Source organism: Macaca thibetana, chromosome 8, assembly GCF_024542745.1.
Source record: "Macaca thibetana thibetana isolate TM-01 chromosome 8, ASM2454274v1, whole genome shotgun sequence".
Taxonomy (NCBI): domain Eukaryota; kingdom Metazoa; phylum Chordata; class Mammalia; order Primates; family Cercopithecidae; genus Macaca; species Macaca thibetana.
In genome coordinates, this window is record NC_065585.1 from 35,258,930 (window position 1) to 35,282,248 (window position 23,319).

Consider the following 23,319-nt stretch of genomic DNA (forward strand, 5'->3'; position numbering starts at 1 on the left):
GTCTTTATATATACTACCTAATATGTGTGTGTGTGTGTATACTTTCTAATATATACTTATGTATGTAAGTGTATACGTAATATATGCTTTCCAATATGTATTCTGTATATACATGCTAGAAAACAACAAAGATGAGTGTGGTTCACGCTCTCTGGCAAAGACTGGAAAAATGCATGATTCTGAGATGCCTGCTGAAAATGAGAAAACCTTGAACCATGCCAAATAAAGCAGTTAATATAACTGCCCTAACCTCAAGTTTAGCACACTGATCAAGTTGGAAATTTTGTTCTGGAACATTTGCAAAGGCACAGATCCAGGGAAACGAGAATCAAATGCAGTAATTCTGCAAGTGTATTCAGGATGAATGTAATATTCAGTGTCACCAGGCACCTCACTCCCCCCGCCCCCACCCCCGCCGTCTCACCTCCCTCCCTTAGATCCTGCCACTCCCCTCTGCTGGTGCTGGAAGCACTGGGCGGGCTGCTCTCCGGGCTACAGCGGGCGGGGCGGACGCGCTTAGCCTAAGCCCAGGGTCCAGGAGCCCAGAGGGAGGTGGAGGCAAGGCGAGGCAGCAGGCGCTGAGTAGAGCTCAGTTGGAGCACAGTTTCCCTCCTGGACGGGTCGAGTCAGACCTCACGTGTAGACCAAGAGGATCAAAGGAAGGGTACGTTACCTGCGGCGCCGGTTGTGCGCAGATCAGATGTGCCAGGAGCTGCAGGTGAGTCACTTGCTCTTCCCTCCCGCCCCCACCTCCTCGCTCCGAGTCCAACAGGTTGGATGGAGCGTAGCTTCCAGCGGCCCGGTGGGTTCACTTCTAGTCTCACCTGGGCGCTGGCCTCGGCTTCTCCCTTTACCGAGGGAGGCCGTCGTTACTATTTAAATTCCTGCCCCAGCCCACGCTTGTTCTATTCCTTGCCTTTTTGCCTTTCCTTCTAAAATGAGAGCTCCGCTGTGCTCAGAACACCTGCTCTCCGGGAAACTTGTAGGGACAGAAATGGCTAAAAGGAAGGGTGCCTCAACAAAGTGCCTCAACACGAGGTGTACACTCGACAGGGTGGGAACTGACAGTGACATTCCTAGTTCTTAGTGACCCAATGGGGCTTCAATAAAAAGTCATCATTAATTATTCTTGTTTCTTAACCAGGAGGTCAAAACCTAAGGGAGACAGGAGAAGAAAATGGAGCGTCAGTGATCATCAGACTAGAATGAGAGTGAATTGGGAGAAAATGGTGCGGACCCCTCACCCAGAGCACCCTCCCCCACCTGCTCACATCCCCAGCGAACACCCCCGGGGAGGCCTATGAGGCAGCAGTAAAAGAAGAGGGAGGAATATAAAGTCTCAAGTTGGAAGGGACCCGGTTACCACTTCCTTTGCTTTCTGAACTTTTTGTTTTGGTCTCCTGCGGGCAGGAGTGAGTCTCGCCATCCTCCTTGCTTGCTTGCTTGCATTCAGCTAAGAGTCATCTTCTCTCTTCTTCCTCCTCCTCCGCCCCACATCTCCCTCCTTCCTCCCTTCCCCAACCCCTCCACCCACCAAGTAGCGAGTCATTCAATCTGTACACCTCCTGGGCTGGGAATCGCAATTGCGAAGTTGGGAGGCGGGGTGACGGCGTTTGAGAAGGGCCAGGGCGACCGGCAGTGTGCACAGGGACTGTGTCGGGCTTGGACCTCACCTGATCCTTTCTCTTAGAGCGACCCTTCCTCTGCTCCCAGTCTCCTCTCTCTGCCACTTGTGCGCTGCTTCCGCGCACTCGCGGCTCCCTAGCGGCAGGAGGAGGAAGGAGCACAGCGGGTGGAGAGAGTGCGCCAGGGAGAGGTAACCCCTTCGGGAGCCCGGGGAATCCCGGTCGCCACCAGGGGCAGTGCCACCGCCCTCGCGGGAGCAACGCTTCCGGCGTGTCCCCAACTTTGTGGCGCCCTCAGGCCGCGGCGACTGGGATAGAGATGCCTTCCAGCGGCAGAGCGCTGCTGGACTCGCCGCTGGACAGCGGCTCCCTGACCTCCCTGGACTCTAGTGTCTTCTGCAGCGAGGGTGAAGGGGAGCCCTTGGCGCTCGGGGACTGCTTCACGGTCAATGTGGGCGGCAGCCGCTTCGTGCTCTCGCAGCAGGCGCTGTCCTGCTTCCCGCACACGCGCCTTGGCAAGCTGGCCGTGGTGGTGGCTTCCTACCGCCGCCCTGGGGCCCTGGCCGCTGTGCCCAGCCCTCTGGAGCTTTGCGACGATGCCAACCCCGTGGACAACGAGTACTTCTTCGACCGCAGCTCGCAGGCGTTCCGCTATGTCCTGCACTACTACCGCACCGGCCGCCTGCATGTCATGGAGCAGCTGTGCGCGCTCTCCTTCCTGCAGGAGATCCAGTACTGGGGCATCGATGAGCTCAGCATCGATTCCTGCTGCAGGGACAGGTACCCCGGAGGCACGCGGCGGCTGGGCGGGGAGGCGGGCGCGGCAGAGAAAGAGAGGAAGGCACAGGTAGATTTGAGGCTTTACATAAGCTTCACTGGAGCCAGGCCTAGCAATAAGGTGTGGCCACTTCTGGGTTGACAGGTGGGGTGGAGGTGGGGGACTGGAAGGCGTCATGGCCAACTTTTGAATAGAACTTTTTGAATCTCTTTGTTCCCTTTTTTGAGTATGCTAATTTAACGTATAAGGCAAGGGACTTCAGGCCCACAATAAATATTTAGTGACTGAATAAATGAATCAGAAAAGCCATGGTCCAAAAGATGCATGCATAGGGATAAAAGATTTGGCACGCAGCATTATCATTTATCAAACCTAGAACACTGACTGTAAAACTTGAATGGAGAATTGTTTTAAATATAGAAGATAAAAGGTTGGTCCCTTGATTGAAAGATTGTGGAACTCTGAGGTTATCTTGCTATTATTACCATTTCTTCATGAATACATTTCCTTTACACACACAAAAAAGTTCCATCTGCCAAACATCTGTTCTTGTTACCAGAAAATGGGTAATAAAATGTATTAATCCAAAGTAGCTTTGCTATGTATAAACTTCTACTAAGAAAGTGTCATTTTAAAAATTATAATCCAGGCCGGTGGTGGTGGCTCACGCCTGTGATCCCAGCACTTTGGGAGGCCGAGGCGGGTGGATCAGTTGAGGCGAAGACTTCGATACCCCCCACTCCCAGGCAACATGGTGAAACCCCGTCTGTACTAAAAATACAAAAATTACCCGGGGTGGTGGCACACACCTGTAATCCCAGCTACTCAGGAGGCTAGGGCAGGAGAATCGCTTGAACCTGGGAAGTGGAGGCTACAGTGAGCTGAGATCACTCCACAGCACTCCAGCCTGGGCCACAGAGCGAGATTCCATCTCAAATAAAAGAAAAGAAAAGAAAAGAAAAGAAAAGAGAAAGAAAAAAGAAAAAATAATCATAATCCTAAGGGAGAAATTCTGAATACTATGGATAAGACACAACCTAACTAAAATATGAATAGACATTTTTCTCCATTTCGTTGAATGAAAAGTCTGACCTCCCTGCCATGTTTAATTATCTTATACTTCTGTATTTTAATAAAGTTTGACTAATCACCAATTGTTTTCTCTACAAGATACTTCAGAAGAAAAGAGCTGAGTGAAACTTTAGACTTCAAGAAGGACACAGAAGACCAGGAAAGTCAACATGAGAGTGAACAGGACTTCTCCCAAGGACCTTGTCCCACTGTTCGCCAGAAGCTCTGGAATATCCTGGAGAAACCTGGATCTTCCACAGCTGCCCGTATCTTTGGGGTCATCTCTATTATCTTCGTGGTGGTGTCCATCATTAACATGGCCCTGATGTCAGCTGAGTTAAGCTGGCTGGACCTGCAGCTGCTGGAAATCCTGGAGTATGTGTGCATTAGCTGGTTCACCGGGGAATTTGTCCTCCGCTTCCTGTGTGTGCGGGACAGGTGTCGCTTCCTAAGAAAGGTGCCGAACATCATAGACCTCCTTGCCATCTTGCCCTTCTACATCACTCTTCTGGTAGAGAGCCTAAGTGGGAGCCAGACCACGCAGGAGCTGGAGAACGTTGGGCGCATTGTCCAGGTTTTGAGGCTGCTCAGAGCTCTGCGCATGCTAAAGCTGGGCAGACATTCCACAGGTATTCAGATTTCATTGATGACTTTTAATTTGCATTGCATGTCAGCATTCGTTATTTGACCACAGTACAAGGAAAGTAACGCTGAACTGATATTCAAAATTACCGACTCCCATACTTTACCCGATCATGACCTCTAAGGAGATACTGGGAAGATAAAACCTTGAAGTTGTTATCACAGGTGTAGAAAAGTGAGCTCTCACTTACCTCCTCTCCATAAGAGAAATATTGAGAGAAAATTTGACCATTTGCTAACCTCAGTTTATTTGAAACCATTGCCCAGAAGATTTACAAAAATTAAAGGCACTCTGCCTCTTCAAGATTCTAGACAAAACAGGCCTAAATGACACATAAAAAGATACACATAAATTATATATGATATATAGGGACATAAACCAATTTCTCTTCAGTATCCAAGAAGGGCTTGCCACATATACTCCTTGGCAGAAGGGAAAGTCAGCCCTTCAGAGCATTCTCTGGCCATGCAGAAAGGGAAATGACTAGGCGAAGGTGGTCTTTCCAAAATTTTCGAAGAAGCAATGAAAATATTTTGCTTTGGGAGAAAGCAAAATGAACTAATTAAATGCTTTATCTAGTATCTGAAGGTTTTCTTGTCCCTAACCTGGGATGTATGAGAGAGGGGAATACAGAAATCCCTTAGTTTTTTGTGTGTCATAGAGCCTTTGAAAATACAATTAAGATTTTCCTAGAAAAGTCTCCATATAATACACACACAAACACATAAGGTACGTGAAAATTATAATCAATATCAGTGAAAATCACAGGAACTGATTAAAAATGATTCTTGCATCCCCAACAGTAGTAGTTATCAGTGGCTGGCCCTGCAACTGTCAGATGTTTTGGAGTACATGAGTTTTCTTGTGACATACCTTAATGAAAACAAGAATCCCCAGACAAGCTTGTTGAAATACAGCTTCTGGCTCCAACCCCCAGAAAGCTTGAGGCCGGATCTAGGAGCACACATTTTATAAATAATAAGTTCACCAATGACTTTGATGTAGGTGGTTCTTGGACAAAACCTTAAGAAACACTGAAGTATGATATCATATTAATTTTATATATGTTGACACAAATACATATTAGCACAAACAAATTGACTACAGATTACTATCCCTATTTTATTTCCCTAGATATGTGCCCTGACTGACCACCTAAAAAAGGTTGATGGTAGTTGTCCTTCTAATAAATGTTGAGTGAAATTAACTTCTGATATGTTTTTCTTCAACATTTCTCTGGTAATTAGAACTTATTATAATATAATTTTGGTAGTGTATTTTCTTAGCTAGTCTCACATACCAGGAATTTGATAATGGGGTTTCAAAGAACTTTTACAAGTACCACTCTTTGTTTTCTGACACAGATAATGGGATGCTTTCTTCAAGTATTTATAAACTCTTCACAAGACTCAATTTAAAAACACCCAGTAAAGACTACATTTTTTTTCTAGAAGAAAGGAAAAGGAAAATAACAGTAATTTCCACAATGTCACCTCTTCAAAGATTTTCTCCATTCCAAAACATGTATAAAGTTTTAGTAAACCCTTAATTATTAAAAATATATGACTAGGATATTTGACAATTTTTGCCTCAACACTACACTTATTAAAATGTAAACATAGATGACCTATTTCCCCATGTATTAATTATAAATAAAAATTGAGGGGTGTTATAGAATAATGGGTTTTTGGCCAGACAACTAGGTTTAAATCATGGCTCTGTAGCTTTCTACTAGATAAGCTATCTTTTCATGCCTCAGCCTCCTCATCTGTATAATGGCATAACAATTACCTTGTCCCTCTTACATCCTTTCTTTTGAGGATTCTCTGAGTTAATAGAGATAACATGCTAGAAATTCCACCCACTTTGTTTTCCTTTACAAAATTGTTTCGAACATTTGCTTTAAATTAAAACAGTGTTCCCAGACAAATGCTATGCATCTCCTCATGTGTTGTGAATTTATTTAAGGAACATAATTCCATGTAGACACATCAAGGCCAGTTCTTTATAAAGGTAAATATATTATAAGGTATTCTGAAAGATATTCTTTTGAAGTTAAACTTCAAACTATTCAATGATCTTTAAAAATAGCTGGTTAATAATTCAAGAATATCTCAAACTTTGAAGAGCAAGATTCAAAACCATAAGAGTATGATTAGTATGTTAATGCATTTGAAATAGTTTCTAGTGAGTGAATAAAAACAAAAAATGATACTAAGGGGTATTATTTTGGACTTCTGAGTCAATATCATTTTGACATCATGTTGATATAATTTCAAAATGTGGACAAACTTTATTAACCACCTCTCTAGTATTAGGGAATAAATCGTATGGTTCATTCAAAGCTTGGTTCCATAATGGGCTTTTCTTTCTTTCTTTCTTTTTTTTTGTTTTCTGAGACAGAGTCTTATTCTATTGCCCAGGCTGGATTTTAATGGCGTGATCTCGGCTCATGGCAAACTTCGCCTCACGGGTTCAAGTTATTTTCCAGTCTCAGTCTCCCAAGTAACTAGGATTACAGGCGCACACTATCACAACGGGCTGATTTTTGTACTTTTAGTAGGGGTTTCACCATGTTGGCCAGGCTGGTCTCAAACTCCTGACCTCGTGATCTGCCTGCCTCAGCCTCCCAAAGTGCTGGGATTATAGGTGTGAGCCACCACTCCAGCTCATAAGGGGCTCTTACTCCCCTTAGGACCTAGTGTCTTCAGAGACAGAATTGGACTATGGAGGGTTTGTCTCCCTGGGGTTTAATAAATCCTCAGATCTAGGAATGGAAAAGCAGCCAATGCTTCATAATGAGTAAATTCTCTAGTGGTTCCATTTTCCATATCTTTGTGCAATGGAGGAATATTCTGTATTCAGGTCTGTTATTATAGGAAAGCAGAAATTTTATGTACTCAAGGGAGATAATTTCCTATAGCTTTGGTATTAAGGACTAGGGTTTCAGTGGGTGTCTTGGGAGTTCAGACCTCCTCCTGATATACCACTGAGAATGTCCCCTGAATATACATGTGATGTTCTCATGTCAAGTTTATCACCAATGCCTAACTTCCTTCTGCTGCTTCACTTTGTTGCTATGGTGCCCATTGTTTACTTTTTCTGGCTTTCGGGTAATCAGGTTCCTGATTGTGTTAAACTTCACAAGGAAGGTGAGAAAAACAGACATACAAAATACAAGACACCATAAAATTGGCATTAGAAACAAGTGCTAAAATGATGCATTGAAATGCAGATGTGACCAAATGAGCCCTCCACATACAACACCGCAAAGGCCTCTTATTGTGCAGACTAAAGTACAAAACTCCTATCATACCACCCCTGCCTGCCTTCAGCCTTACTTCTCACCTTCTTTTTAATAGTAGAAGTTCAATAATTTTATAGATGGAGTAATGAATCTAATTATATTTCTCTCTAGCCTTCTCAACTTGGTCCCATCAACTAGACTGTGAACTTCCTGAGCACAAGGATTATGATTTAATCAACTTTGCATCCCCAGAACATTGCCCAGTGCTGGGGACATTTAAGTGTGCAATGCAGTTTGTGGGTGGAGAGCAAGGAGGGAGAGGGGAGGGAAGGGCAGGAAGAGAGAGAAGAGGGATGCCAATGACTGACAGCATTTGTTCTATTGCAGGATTACGCTCCCTTGGGATGACAATCACCCAGTGTTATGAAGAAGTTGGCCTACTGCTCCTATTTCTATCCGTGGGAATCTCTATATTTTCAACTGTAGAATACTTTGCTGAGCAAAGCATTCCTGACACAACCTTCACAAGTGTCCCTTGCGCATGGTGGTGGGCCACCACCTCTATGACTACCGTGGGATATGGGGACATTAGACCAGACACCACCACAGGCAAAATCGTGGCCTTCATGTGTATATTATCAGGAATTCTTGTCTTGGCCTTGCCTATTGCTATTATTAATGATCGCTTCTCTGCTTGCTACTTCACCTTGAAACTCAAGGAAGCAGCTGTTAGACAGCGTGAAGCCCTGAAGAAGCTTACCAAGAATATAGCCACTGACTCATATATCAGTGTTAACTTGAGAGATGTCTATGCCCGGAGTATCATGGAGATGCTTCGACTGAAAGGCAGAGAAAGAGCAAGTACCAGGAGCAGCGGGGGAGATGATTTCTGGTTTTGAATTAATTTTCAATTTATTTACAAAAGCTATGTACAATTTACTAAAATGATAAAGCAGTGATGTGGATTTCTGTATTCTGATGATGAGTCTCTTCGGAGTACTGCTCATCTTAATTAATTTTTGCTGATACATTGCTTCGTCTACTAGAACATTCCACATCACCTATAACAACTGCACAGTGTTCTGACACATCTGAGTATCCAAAATAGCCAATTAACACAATCAAATACAACTGGGCCAATATAAACATGTTTGAATTGTCAAATAGAAAATAATGTTATTGCAATACACACAAAAAGTTAAAGATTTTATGTATCGCTAATAGTAGAAGTTTTCTGCACCACTAATTTTTTAAAAATGGAAGTTAAACTACATAGCCCAGAGAAAGATAAGTAAATATTTAAGAACATATTGAACAACTTTGCTGTTTAAAGATATTATCCAAGTACATAAATTATTCCTTTCTCTATCAATTAAGGCTATTAAATATAATAATTAGCTTTACAAGAGGAAACCCTTATTTGATGGGCAGAGATTGTATCCCTACCTTCTTTTTCGTGTAAACCACTGGTCACAAATGAACTGATCTCTGTATCCCATTATTACTATAAGAGATGGGAATCTCAAAACTGCTTAGATTGCAGTACATGAGTCTGCACAAAAACTTCAACAATTGCACATCTTCATTCTCCCAACTGAGTGTAATATGTGGAGCATAAAACAGCATATTTCTTAGTACTTCATGAATATCAGATGGTCTTCAAATGTCTCTTTATGGATGTATTGTTCACGTTATGGCTTTAAAATAATGAATATATGAAAGTGAGGTAGTGAACATCCTAAATTTCTACACTGAAATTATTAAATAATCTTATTTCATAAAATGGGAAATATATGTTGAATGACATCACTGGATGAACTTGAAGATCTTTTATTTGTTAACAAAAAATATTATGGACAGCTTTCTGTCTGTTGGGGTAAATAGCAAATGTTCAAACTTTGCAGGCATTTTGACATTCATGATAATAATACAATTCCTAGACATTGTGTTATATAATTAAAGCCAAAACCTCTAAAGCTAAGAACTAGCTCATGATTCCCATTATTTTAGTAAATGAGATTCTAAAACCTAAGAATAACAAGGAATGCATCACTTTCATACCTACATTTCCAATATAATAGAGCCCCCAAGGGAAAGAAAATTGGTTCTTGAGGAAAAAGAAAAAATCTTATCACTTCATATACAAAACACAGATAAGCATATTGAGTTTATCTGTGGTATTAACATTTCATGGGGGTGAGATATGAGGGAAAAAATGCCTAGAAGGCTCTTTGCCAGGGGTTCGTGGTGATAAGAAATAAACATTGAGAACTGCTTTAATATATAGCTATAACATATTTCATAAACTTTATTCAAGACATCCTATTATGCTATGCACTACCAAGAAAGAAAGATGCCAGTCAATTGTAAGATGCCATTAACTGTAAAATGCATCCGGATTTCAGATATGTAAAAATTTAAAATAAGCACCTTAAAATCAATGAAATATCGCATGTTCTACCTCCTGTTTTCTGGTATGCATGGTTAAGCTCTGAAAACATTTTCACTGATGGCATGAGTTTTAGATTGTGTGCTAAAGTACTTTAATTCATTTAACTTGTTTCCACTTCTCCTAAATATTAGAAAAGGTTCAGGAGATATAAATATTAATAAGATAAATATTTTCCTTCTTACACACATACATGGGTGCTAGAGTGTGGCACAGGGCCACTAGTCGTAGTATAAATCCCTTCCACAATCTGAAGGGGAAGTAGAAGTTAGACACAGAAGGTAACCTTACTCCAGCTTTTCTAGAACTTTCCCTAATAAGAATAGTTACTCTGATCCAGGACTGTGCTCTGTATTCATCATGTATTATGCCATTTTATCCTCAAAATATCCCTATTATATAATTACTATTCTTATACTCTTCAAAATACATATTTTATATATTTGTTAACTCAACAAATATTTATTAAGGATCTTTTGGTGTGCAAGGGACTAGGGAGTCTTTCTTAAACAAGACTAGGTCCTGTTTTCTTGTACTTAACATTCTATTCAAAGGTACGTGAGGGAAAGACAGAGAAACTGAAACATTAAAAGGTATAAACTTGCCTAAATTCACACCGGCTATAGACAGCAGAGCCAGGGCTGAACACCAATCTGCCTGACCCTGAAAACGACAATCCTAAAAGTCAAGTTGCAGATTTCATTCTTCCCACATAAGCTCTGCATAGAAATTTATTTTTTAGGCAGGCAAGCCAACTTCTTGTGCATGGAGAAGTTCAATATGCCTTAAGTAAAATATCAGCTTATTCTCAGAGGTGGAATGGTGCTTTTAAGTAAAGGCTGTGGTGACACCTTATAGTCATTATTAGATTAAAAAAATATTATCTTTAGAGTAAATAGTAGTTGGAAAAAAAATTAAAAACTATGTGTATACATATGTATATATGTTTTTATCACGGAGGATCCTAAACATCTTCTCTACAAATGTGCTGTTAGCTATATAAATGTTGTCAAGATGTAAGTATTCAGAAAGAAGTTTTAAAATGTCATTGCTTACTCAATTTTGCTGTTAAATAAAATATCAGTTTATTTATCCAATGAATTATATATAAGCAAACCAAATTTCATTTAAGTAAAAAAATCAAAGCAGGAACTCTGCCAATTTTATATCCCATTGTTTTAACACATTAAACACTTTTTAAACATCTAAGAATTATTGTTATGAAACAATAATTTTTAAAAATATAAAATAATTGAATTATTGTCTTTCTCTAAGCTATTTAGAGAATACTACTTTCTTTGTTTTGTTTTGGTTTTTTGAGACGGAGCCTCGCTCTGTGGCCCAGGCTGGAGTGCAGTGGTGCAATCTCGGCTCACTGCAAGCTCCGCCTCCTGGGTTCACGCCCTTCTCCTGCCTCAGCCTGCCAAGTAGCTGGGACTACAGGCGCCCGCCACCATGCCCGGCTAATTTTTTGTGTTTTTAGTAGAGACGGGGTTTCACCGTGTTAGCCACTTTCTTTGTTAATTTAACTGTTATTTTAAGTTCAGGGATATATGTGCACGTTTGTTATACAGGTAAATTTGTGTCATCAGAGTTTTTTTTGTATAGATTATTTCATAACCCAGGTATTAAACCTAGTACCCATTAGTTATTTTTCCTGATTCTCTCTCTCCTCCTAACCAGCACCCTCTGCTAGGCCCCAGTGTGTGTTGTTTCCCACTATGTGTTCATGTGTTCTCATTATTTAGTTCCCACTTATAAGTGAGAACATGTGGCATTTGGTTTTCTCTTCCTGCATTACGATAATAAGGATAATAGCTTCCAGCTCCATCCATGTCCCTGCAAATGACATGATCTCACTCTTTCATATGATATGGCTGGATAGTACTTCATGGTGTATACATACATTTTCTTTATCCAGTCTACAATTGATGGGCATTTAGGTTTATTCCATGTCTTTGCTACTGTGAATAGTGCTGCAATGAACATACATGTGCATGTATCTTTATAATTAAACAATTTATATTCCTTGGTTATATACCTATTAATGGGACTGCTGGATCCAATGGTATTTCTGTTTTTAGGTTTTTGAGGAATTGCCACACTCTCACATGGTTGAACTAATTTACACTCCCAGCAACAGTGTATAAGTGTTCCAGTGTCTCCACAAGTTCCCCAGCATCTGCTTTTTTTTTCTTTTGACTTTTTAATAATTGCCATTCTGACTAGTGTGAAATGGTATCTCATTGTGGTTTTGATTTGCGTTTCTCTAAGGATCAGTGATATTGAGGCTTTTTTCATATCATTGTTGGCTGGATGTATGTTTTCTTTTGAAAAGTGTCTGTTCATATCCTTTGCCCACTTTTTAATGGGTTTATTTGTTTTTTTCTTATAAATTTAAGTATCTTATAGATGCTGGAATATTAGACCTTTGTAGATGTATAGTTTGCAAATATTTTCCCCCAATCTGTAGGTTGTCTGTTCACTCTGCTGATAGGTTCCTTTGCTCTGACAAAGCTCTAGAGTTTAATTAGATCCCATTTGTCAATTTTTCCTTTCGTTGCAACCGTCTTTTGTGTCTTCATCACGAAATCTCTGCCTGTTAGAAAACACTACTTTCAAACATTTAAATGCATATGGGTAATGCTTGAGTACCTAAAAAAGCAATTTTAAGAAATTACTGATGTATCTCTATTAGGAGTGACATATTCATATTTTATTTTATGTGTATATTATTTATATAACGTACAAGAAATTGTTGCATTTATCATTTTAATGCAAAGTAGTATCAACTATAATGGATTAGATGCACAAATAACTGAGGTAGGAACCTCAGTTCTGTGTTTTAATGTGGAATTCTTATGCTTATTAAAATATTTTGATTAGCTGTTGCAGAAAATAGATATGCTGACCCAATTTATCTAAGCAAAACATTGTCACTGGATAAGCTTACTACTTTGAGAAATATTTTTATTGATACATTGTGTTAACAAGAAAAGTCTCTTCTTTTGAAATATTAGCCATTAATAACTGTCTTATGAATCCTTCAGTTCAGATCCAACAAGATACTGGATAACAGGCAAATGATGTGTTCTGATGATTTCCTTCATGACTTTTCTTTGCAAAGCATCACCACCCCAGAACTCTCTCCAAGCCATACTAATATAAGGAAGATAAATGTCAAACAGGGAGAGCTTTACTCACCAACAGGCAATTGCTCACATGGTACATTTTTCAGGATGATAGGAAAACCTGGATACTCACCATCCTTATGTTCTCACTGTGCTTATATTATATTATATTATATTATATTATATTATATTATATTATAATCACTCCCTTGCTTGCCCTCTCAACTCTAGTGCCCCTCTCTTCCTTCCTGGTATTAAATTGGCAATACCTTGACCCTAATTAAATCCAATCCAGTGCCTTCTTGTGCCTGTCCTTGTAGAGCAGATCATGCCCTACAGAAAAAAACACAATGCCTGCAGACTGCTCTCACTTTACATTCATGCTTACAACCCCAAATGGGTTCTTAAAGCTTCCAGGCAATCTCATATGGCAATTCCTGAGTCCATTCACTTTCCTGAGACAAGTAAAAACCTCTAACACCTCCCTTGGATTCCGCTTTTACTCAGAAAATAGAATCAGAAGAGGATTTTTTAAAAAAGAGTCATCACCCACATTTATCCACCTACCTCCATCTGTGCCTATTAACTCTGCCTTTCCTCACTTTACGAGGGTTGGATCGTCCATCCACACTTTATCTCCGACTCCAGGACGTTGCTACAGAGAGCTTTTCCCCTCTTCTTACTATTTTATCAAATTTCCCCCTTCCTACTTCCTGTCAGCACACAAACATTATTTTTTTCCCATCTTAAAATTAAAAAAAAAAAAAAAGCCGTCAAAATTCCTTGCATCTATTTCATCCTCTAGAAAACATCGAATTCTCTTCTCTTTCTTATGGCAAAATTATTTGACAGCAGTCTCCATACTCACTCTCTCCCTTTGTATATTCACTGTGTATCTTCCCATTCTTTCCTGAAAATTCACATAAGTCTACCACCCCTACAACTCCTGTAAAACTTTTCTTAAGGTCAGCAGTGACCCCATCATTGCCAAATCCAATCATTTCTTAGAATTCATATTGCCAGATTCATCAACAGCATTTTAAAAGATTAATTACAGATCCTTCCTTAAAACACTTCCTTCACTTGACTTCCAGTCCTTCATGCCTTCCTAATTTAATCCCCACTTCACTGTTCAGTCATCTTTTCTAATTGAGGTTGTAAATCAGAGCTTAATCATCAGTCCTCTTTTATGCTTCATTTATTCTGCTCCCTTGATAAAAATCACCTGATTCCATGGCTTACATATCATTGATTCTTGGTCAATTCCCAAATTTCTACATCCAGATTAGAACTTTCCTCTCACTGTATTTCCGGATTTGTGAACTAACTGCCTGTTCAAAAGATATCTAATAAACATCTCGTAATTTGCACATCCAATAACAAATTATTTATCTTTTCCCCAAACTCTAAAGTTCAAGTCTTCTGAGAAGCAGATCCCAAGACAGTTGATTTTTACAATATTATGTGCAAGATATTTACTTGGGGAAAAATGCTTATGAATAATAAAGAGAAGGAATCTAGAGAAGGTGGGAAGACTCTTCAGACCGTGATGCAGGTCTGACAGCTATGAAGAAGAGGGAGGAGAAGGAACATTGGGTAAAAAAGAAAAAAAAGAAAAAAAAGCACTGATTACATCCCATTCCTAAGAAACTTCAGCTGGTTGGATGGAAAACACTTGAGAAAAAGTAGTCCATTAAGGAGTCCTACATTTTTTAAGAGATGGGATTATTGGCATATCTCGGAGATATTACAGGTTAATTTCCAGACCACCCACAATAAAGTGATTATCACAATAAAGTGAGTCACACGAATGGTTTTGATTTTCCATTGCATATATAATTGTATTTATACTATACTATAGCATATTAAGTGTGCAATAGCATTAGGTCAAAAAACAATGTATTAACCATGTAAAACTAGTTTATTGCTAAGAAACGCTAATAATCATCTGAACCTCAGCAAGTTGAAATCTTTTTGCTGATAGAAGGTCTTGCCTTAATATTGATGGCTGCTGACTGGTTAGGGTGGTGGTTACTGAAGCTTGGGGTGGTTGTGGCTATTTCTTTAAATAAGACAACAATGAAGTATGTACATTGATAATTGATATTTTCTTTCACAAATAATTTTCCATAGCATGAAATGCTGTGTGATAGCATTTTACCCACATAAATCTTCTTTCAAAATTGGAGTCAATCCTCTCAAGCCCTGCTGCTGCTTTATTAACTATATCTTTGTAATATTCTGAATCATTCGTTGTCATTGCAACAATATTCACAGCATCCTTGCCAGGAGTAAATTACATCTCAAGAAATCACTTTTTTTGCTGCTCATCCATTAGAAGCAACTCCTCATCCATTCAAGCTGTGTCATGAGATTGCAGCAACTCACTCACATCTTCAGATATCACTTCTAATTTGAATTCTCTAGCTATTTCCACCCCATCTGCAGTTAGTTCCTCCACTAACGTCTTGAACCCCTTAAAGTCATCTATTAGGTTTTGAATCAACTTCTTCCAGTCTCCCATAAAAATTGAGAGTTTGACCTCCTCCTATGAATCACAAATGTTCTTAGTGACATCTAAAGTTGTGAATTTTTTCTAGAAAGTTTTCAAATTACTTTGCTCAGACCCATTAGAGGAATCACTATAGCAGCTATACTCTTATAAAATGTATTTCTAAAATAATAGGACTTGAAAGTTAAAATTACTCCTTGATCCATGGGATATAGAATGAGTGTTGTGTTAGCAGGAATAAAAACAACATTAAACACCTTGTACATCTCCAGCAGAGCTCTTGGGTGACTAGACACATTGTTAATGAGAAATGATATATTTTGAAAGTATTTTTTTTTTTTTTTCTGAGCAGTGGGTCTCAACAGTGGGTCTCAACAAATATTCAGTAAGCCATGCTACAAACAGACATGTTGTCATCCAGGATTTTTGTTTCACTTGTAAAGCACAGCAAGAATAAATACAGCATAATTCTTAAGGGCCCTGCAATTTTTCATATGGTAAATATGTACTGGCTTCAACTGAAGATCATCAGCTACATTCGCTTTTAAAAAGATAGCCTGTGTTTTTAAACTTTGAAGGCAGGCATTAATCTATCCTCTTTAGCTATGAAAGTATTAGATAGCATCTTCTTCCAATGCATGCCTATTTCATATATATTGAAAGCCTACTGTTTAGTGTAGCTACTTTTATCAATTATCTTCACTGGATCTTCTAGATAATTACTGCAGCTTCTATGTCAGCACTTGATGCATCACTTTGAACTTTTATATTAAAGTTTTTTATGTTTCTGGAGGGCGTTTTTTTCCTTAAACCTCATCAGCCAAACTCTGTTAGCTTCAAACTCTTCTTCAGTTTCCTCACCTTTCTCAGCCTTCATAGAATTGAAAAGAGGGAGAGCCTTGCACTGGATTAGACTCTGGCTTAAGGGAATGTTGTGGCTGGTTTGATCTACGTAGACCACTAAAACTTTCTCCATATCATCAATAGATTGTTTAACTTTCTTATCATGTGTGTGTTCACAGGGATATAATTTTTAATTTCCTTCAATAATTTTTTCTTCACGTTCACAACTGGCTAACTTTTGGGCACACAAGGCCTAGTTATTGGCCCATCACAGCTTTTAACATGCCTTCTTCATTAAGCTTAATCCTCTCTAGCTTTTGACTTAAAGTGAGAGATGAACACTTAGAGAGGCCCTTTTAGGGTTATTAATTGGTCTAATTTTCATATTGTCATTTCCTAAGGAGATTTAATATTGTCATTTCCTAATATTGTCAGGCCTAAGGAGAGGAAAAATGGCTGGTCAGTGGAGCCGTCAGAACGCACACATTTATTGATTAAGTTTGCCATCTTATATGGATGAGGTCTGTGGAGCCTCAAAACAATTACAATAATAACATCAAGGGTCACTTATCAGAGATCACTGTATTAGATATAATAAGAATTTAAAACATTGAAATATCATGAGAGTTACCAAAATTGGACACAGAGACATGATGTGATCACATGCTGTTGACATATATGTGAAGCTCAATAAAGCAAAGTGCAATAAAATGAGGTATGCCTCTACATTAATACTCCAACAGGTCTACAGCTCAGGCTGTCAGTCAGTTATACTTGACTCAGCAGGAGATATGAAAAGTACCTTTTTATTTCCAGCACAGGTATCCATAGAGCTAACGGAGGTTCAGAAGTAGCCCCACCATGAATCCCATGGCCTCTTCTGAGAGGAAGCTTAGTAAAAGAGCTTGTGAAATAAACTAGAGCCCTCATTGCTGCAGATAGTATCTGGACAGCAGCTTATGGTCATTTGCTCCTTCTTCCACTGTCCACAGTACCCAATCAAAGCACATAATTTCTTCCACTATACCCCAGCATCCTAAAAAAGTTATAAAGAAAATTTTAGCCTCCCTATATGAACCTCAGAGAATAATTTTACAGGCTAGAACACACCTTTTATTGTGTACTAAAGCACACCATAATTAGTTTTCCTGCACAAAATTGTCATTGCCATGCTATTTATCTTTATTATTGAACAAAGAAATGACATGAGTAAAGGTATTTTGGGGGAGATTTTACAACCGTCTAAATCTCATTTTTTTCTTTTCTAAACTGGTAACATCTCACCCAGTGAAATACTGTTTTAATGGACATTATTAATAACCCAATGACTGAAAAATAATTTCATGTTTACAAGTTAACTTCTCTAAGGCCATTGAGATAAATAAATATATTCACTTTCAATAGCACGATGCAGCTTAATTATGGATTTCCTTCTCAAGTTACTTGGCAATTCTTCCAATTATATGAAACCTTATGGTGTAAGAGGTTTAGTAAATAAAAAAGTTAATTTTAATGCATATACTTTCTACATTATTCTGTTGCCCAATACCCAAATTATTTCCAAAGAAGTAGTAATTGAACTAAAGAAGATTTGAGAAGTCAGGAATGTGCATGTAAACATACCCAGGACAAGAGAAATTAAAAGTTTTGGTAACAAATGGAATTTTTAAATTATAGTAGGGAAAATGTCCCTTGACATATAATAGTTATCTCAAACTTCACACTGGATATTTAGGTAGAATTTCAGTCATCTACCTAAGTAAGAAAATCAAGTCTTTCTTAACAAGTAATTTAAGTTTCTCTAAACCAGAACTATTTTTCTGAAACCCTGTCTTTATACATGTCTCTGCTGTACAGAAAATGTTTTAGCTTAAGTGGTCTATAATTATTGTCAACTAATTCTAAATGGTACGTGTGAAAATAAAAGACAGTTACAGTTGCCATGGAAACTATACTACGTAGGAAATTTATTTGAACAAGCCTCGCTTCTAAAATTAAAAAAAAAAAAAAAAAAAAAAAAAAAAAAAAAAAAAAAAAAAAAAAAAAAAACCTCTACAAACAATAGTACAACTCTGGCCACAAGCTGTCAGAAAAAGAAAAACAGATGAATGAAAAATGTAAAAATAAAAATAAATCTTCCACTGTTAGCTGAACTCATAGCTTCTTTCCTCATACAAGCTTTATTATTTAGTTAGTTTTCTTTAAGATTTTAACCAAAGAAAGTAACTACTCCCTGAAAAAACAACTGTCACAGTACAATTTGTTGTACAATCTTAATGATAGAATACCTAATTTTGTGATAATTTTAATAAATGTATTATCAAAAGAAATTTAACAAATCCTTATAATTCAGTATGCCTCAACTCTCCCTTTTCAATAAAATATCCTATATTATTTTTTACACAGACTAATAAAATATGCCAAAGAAATAACCTAAATAAACCAATGTGTTTGATTTCAAAATCTGCAATCCATGGACAATTAGGTCCTATCTCTTCACTAACATCTATCTTATTACATTGTAAATAAATCTTCAGAGAACTTTCAGCAAGTATATCATATAATACAGTTAGGATAATCATTTCTCACATATTGCTGACATTTATTTTCCAGAACGGTTCTTCAGAGCACAGAGCAAGACTTTTTCTTTTAATTTCATATGACACCCTTTTAAGGACATTGCGCATGTTCAAAGAGAGGGGCTAGTTAATTGGTACAGATATGAATAAGATAATATAAGATCTAGAAAAAAGAATAGTGGCATAATGTGTCCAATTCATATTAGAACTGGCAAGGACAGTATAATAACAGTCTTTTTCTATCTTCTTTTAAATTTCAAAGAAAAATTTTATAGATCAAAGAATATATAATGAAATGAGGCCATCATACATATTGGAGTCATATAAAAGTAATTTTTATAAAACAAACACTGGAGCTGTTTTGATACCTGTATAATAAAGGTATAATTCTGTGTTATTTTAATAATAAAGAAAAGTTTCTATTAGAAGTAATTACATGGCTCTTATTCCAAGATTTGGAAACAGCTTGAATTATTTTAGCATACACAGCATGTTATCTTTAAAACTGCAAATCAAAAGGAATTAATGGGCTATAAAATATATTTGAGTTGTGACTACTGCTGTTAAAAAATGGAGCTGGAATAAAATGGAAAGGGTAGAATAGAACAGAATAGCACAGAATGGTATAGGATGGGATGGAATAGGCTGTATAGCATAGCACAGTATAGCATAGCATACAATAGAAGATATGAATTTGTACCTCACAACCTCTAAGCAAAAACTGAACACATTGCAAAAAGCACTGTAGTAAGTTGTGAAAGCATTTGGAAAGGGACATGCAGGGGATGTGCTCAAAGCACGTATTGGCTGGGAGAGGATAACTTGATCTTATTTATTGATTATATGGTATATGATTTTGACTGCCATTATAACTGGGGTGTTCAGATTTCACAGTTCAATTTTATATCAACATATTGCAGTGGGTTCTGAGGTAGAATAAGTAAATTTAACCTGCTATTGGCCAAAAAAAAAGGATATCTGATACAACAGTCTTTATGTTTACGGTAATAGAAATATGTTAATTTAATTGAAACAAATTACCCATAAAATGGATTGCTTTATTATTCTAAACGACTATAATGAGACTTACAATTTCTGATTCAGCATGTAAGGAGCTTGAAAGTCACCACTCTGTCCCAATAACAAATAAAAAGCTGAATAGATGGAAAAATCAACAACTCTCCTTGCATTTGTAAGGGAGGCAAGGACATAGGGCTAACTGCTGCTCCCAAAATTGGAGAGACAGGCAAAAACAGGCAGTCACATCCTACTGGAACAAGGACTCATCAGTGGAAACTACCACAGGAAACAGTCTTGGAGTAGGAAAATCTGAACTGTAATTGATGAATTGCTGAAGACTTAATGTGGACACATCTGAGAGTTAAAAAGAAAATGTGGCACATATACACCATGGAATACTATGCAGCCATAAAAAATGATGAGTTCGTGTCCTTTGTAGGGACATGGATGAAGCTGGAAACCATCATTCTGAGCAAACTATCGCAAGGACAGAAAACCAAACACCACATGTTCAATTCATAGGTGGAAACTGAACAATGAGAACACTTGGACATAGGATGGGGAACATCACACACTGGGGCCTGTCCTGGGGTTGGGGGAGTGGGGAGGGATAGCATTAGGAGATATACCTAACGTAAATGATGAGCTAATGGGTATAGCACACCAACATGGCACATGTATACATATGTAACAAACCAACATGTTGTTCACATGTACCCTACAACTTAAAGTATTAAAAAAAAAAAAAAAAAAAAAAAAAAACTCCAGGGGCACCCTGGAACACCATGGTGGGAAGAGGAACACAGTGCTGTAAGATTTACCTCCAGGAGAGAAATCAAATTTTCACAGTAAATATCAGAGAACAATCCCCTCATGCTTTGGGCAAGGAGAGGAAAAATGAAACCATTTTTAAATACTAATACATCAGAGCGCTCTGTTCTTAACAAGGCCTGCCCTCAAGAGAATTAGTTTACCAGAGTCTGATTTGCTGGACTATTTTAAAAGCCTAACTTACCGGTGAGAAGGGAAATACTCAACTTTAGTCCACTCTAGTAATCCTGTTTCATCTAAGGGTTGAGATAGGATGAGTGGCAAGTTGAGAAACACTTGTCAAGATAACAGTCAGAGGCATAAGATTACTAAAAGACTAATACGTAACCGTAGCACCGTAAAATGATTCCCCTCGCCCACATCATAACACCACATTACTAAAGGCCTATTTACTGTAGTTCCTTTTACCCAGTACACGGTGTCTGGCTATCAAGATAAAACTACAAGGCATACCGAAATGCAAAAAACAAACCAACAAAAAAAGCAATTTGAAGAGACATAGCAAGCATCAAAACCAAACATGAAAAGGATGTTGGAACTATCAGGCCAGGAATGTAAAACAAGTATTATTAACATACTAAGGACTCTAACAGATAAAGTAGATGTATGTTGGTATGTAAGGACTGGAAAATGCACTAGTTAATGTAATAAGACAAGAAAATAAGGCACACCCAGGGGAAGTTCAACATGGCAGACTAGAAGCAGCTAGTGTGTGCCACTCTTGTGGAGAGGAAACAAACTGGAAAGTAAATACTAACTCTTCAAGTAGATCACTTAAGAAATCATGTTAGGATTGGTCAAGGGAGCCAGGAGACACAGAGAACACAGAAGAGCAAAGTTGGGCAGTCACCCACCTGGGACCAGTGTGGAGCCAGGAGAAACTCCCTAATACAGGGAAAGGGTGAGGAAGTAAGAATTCTCAGAGGATTCACATTCCCTACAGTGACCTGTGCAATCCTGGGAACGAGAGAACCCGTTTTAGACCCCTGGGCCTCTAGACAGATACAGAGATTCACATGGAGTTTTTTGCAGAGACACCACTCAAAATCACAGGAAGCATCACAGGTCTTGGATCCCTGGGCAGCCCAAAACCAGCTGCCATAGCCCTGATGGGGGCCACAGTAACAGTGCCAGGAAGCAGTCAGACTGCTCCACTTCTTGCCAGACAAGGCTCAGCTCCTGATTCCAGCAAAGTAGCCCCACCTCTTCTTGAACTCTGCCAACAGGCACAGCTCTCTGTTCCCCCAGGAAAGACCTGGAGGTCTATCTGTGCCACTCCATCCACTCCTGCTGCTGCTAACTAGCTGGGATGGACTTACAGGCCTGGGTTTCCAGCACAGTGGTCCTGCTCCTGTTTGAACTCTGCAGGTGGGCACAGCTCTGTGTTCCCCTGGGAAATACCCAGGCAGCAGATTGTGTGACTGCCCCCCACCTCACCCTGCCACTGCTCTTAGCCAGGCAAGATTCATTCACTTGGGTGGTGCCCATGCAGGGGAGGAACCTCCATTCTCAGAACAGAGAGGTGAGATGGCCTGGTTTGCGGGCTGGCCAGGAAACAGTGCATGCCTCCTTTCTCAGGAAGGCAATAGCCTGTCGGCCAGCTGTGACCTCTGCCTGAGAAAATCCCAAGGCCTGGCACACCTAACAAAGAAAACACAGGTATGGCACCAGTGATTGGGGAGGGGCTCCTCTGATGCCCAGTAGTGGACCTGGTGAGGGCATCATCTCTCTCCCCACCACCACAAACCACTACTATGGATGTGCTGAAATACAAAGTTGCTGCCTAAGAACTGCCAGCCATTACTCTTAAACACCATCTACTGGATTTCAGCCCAAATTACAACACCAAAAATATTTTGCTATTAAGTAAAATAAGGGTTACTTCAATTAAAAAAATAAAATAAAATATTTTGGCAGTGTACAAAGCCTGTGATACCTATTGCAAAAATCCAGCCACATATAAAGGATCCCGTGCAGAGATTTAAAAAACTGAAAACACCCACAAACAAAGCTAACTCTAATTCATCTTACATCATAAAGGAACACCAACCATCTCAGATGAGAAAGAATCAGTACAAGAATTCTTAACATTAAAAAAGCCAGAATGTCACTTTACCTCCCAATGAACACAATATCTCCAAGCAACAGTTCTTAACCAGATTGAAATGACTGAAAGGATATACATAGAATTCAGAATCTGGATGGTAAGAAAGCTCATTGAGATGCAGGAGAAAGTTGAAACCCAATCCAGGGAATCCAAGGAGTCAAGTAAAACTATCCAAAAGCTGAAAAACAAAACATCAATTTTAAGAAAGAATCAAAGTGAAATTCTGTAATTAAAGAATTCTCTACAAGAATTTTAAAATACAGTCAGAAGCATTAACATCAGAAGAGACCAAACTGATCAAAGAATCTCAGTGTTCAAAGGTGGGTTCATTGAATCAACTCAGTTAGACAAAAACAAAGGAAAAAGAATTTTTAGAAAATAAACAAAATCTGTGAGAAATATGAGATTATGTAAAGAGACCAAATCTACAACTCATTGGTATTCCAGAGAGAGGAGAGAGTAGGCACTTTGAAAAACATTTGA

The 23,319-nt window shown here is 38.8% G+C and overlaps 1 protein-coding gene across 1 annotated transcript; it reads left to right on the plus strand.

The window, feature by feature from the left end:
- Window positions 1-479: 479 nt before the first annotated feature.
- On the plus strand, window positions 480-12,707 carry KCNV1 (potassium voltage-gated channel modifier subfamily V member 1). The gene is made up of 4 exons (XM_050802204.1): window positions 480-718; window positions 1,145-2,405; window positions 3,574-4,103; window positions 7,752-12,707. The coding sequence occupies exons 2-4, from the start codon at window positions 1,945-1,947 to the stop codon at window positions 8,261-8,263; spliced, it is 1,503 nt and encodes a 500-aa protein (XP_050658161.1). The 5' UTR covers window positions 480-718; window positions 1,145-1,944; the 3' UTR covers window positions 8,264-12,707.
- Window positions 12,708-23,319: the final 10,612 nt, after the last annotated feature.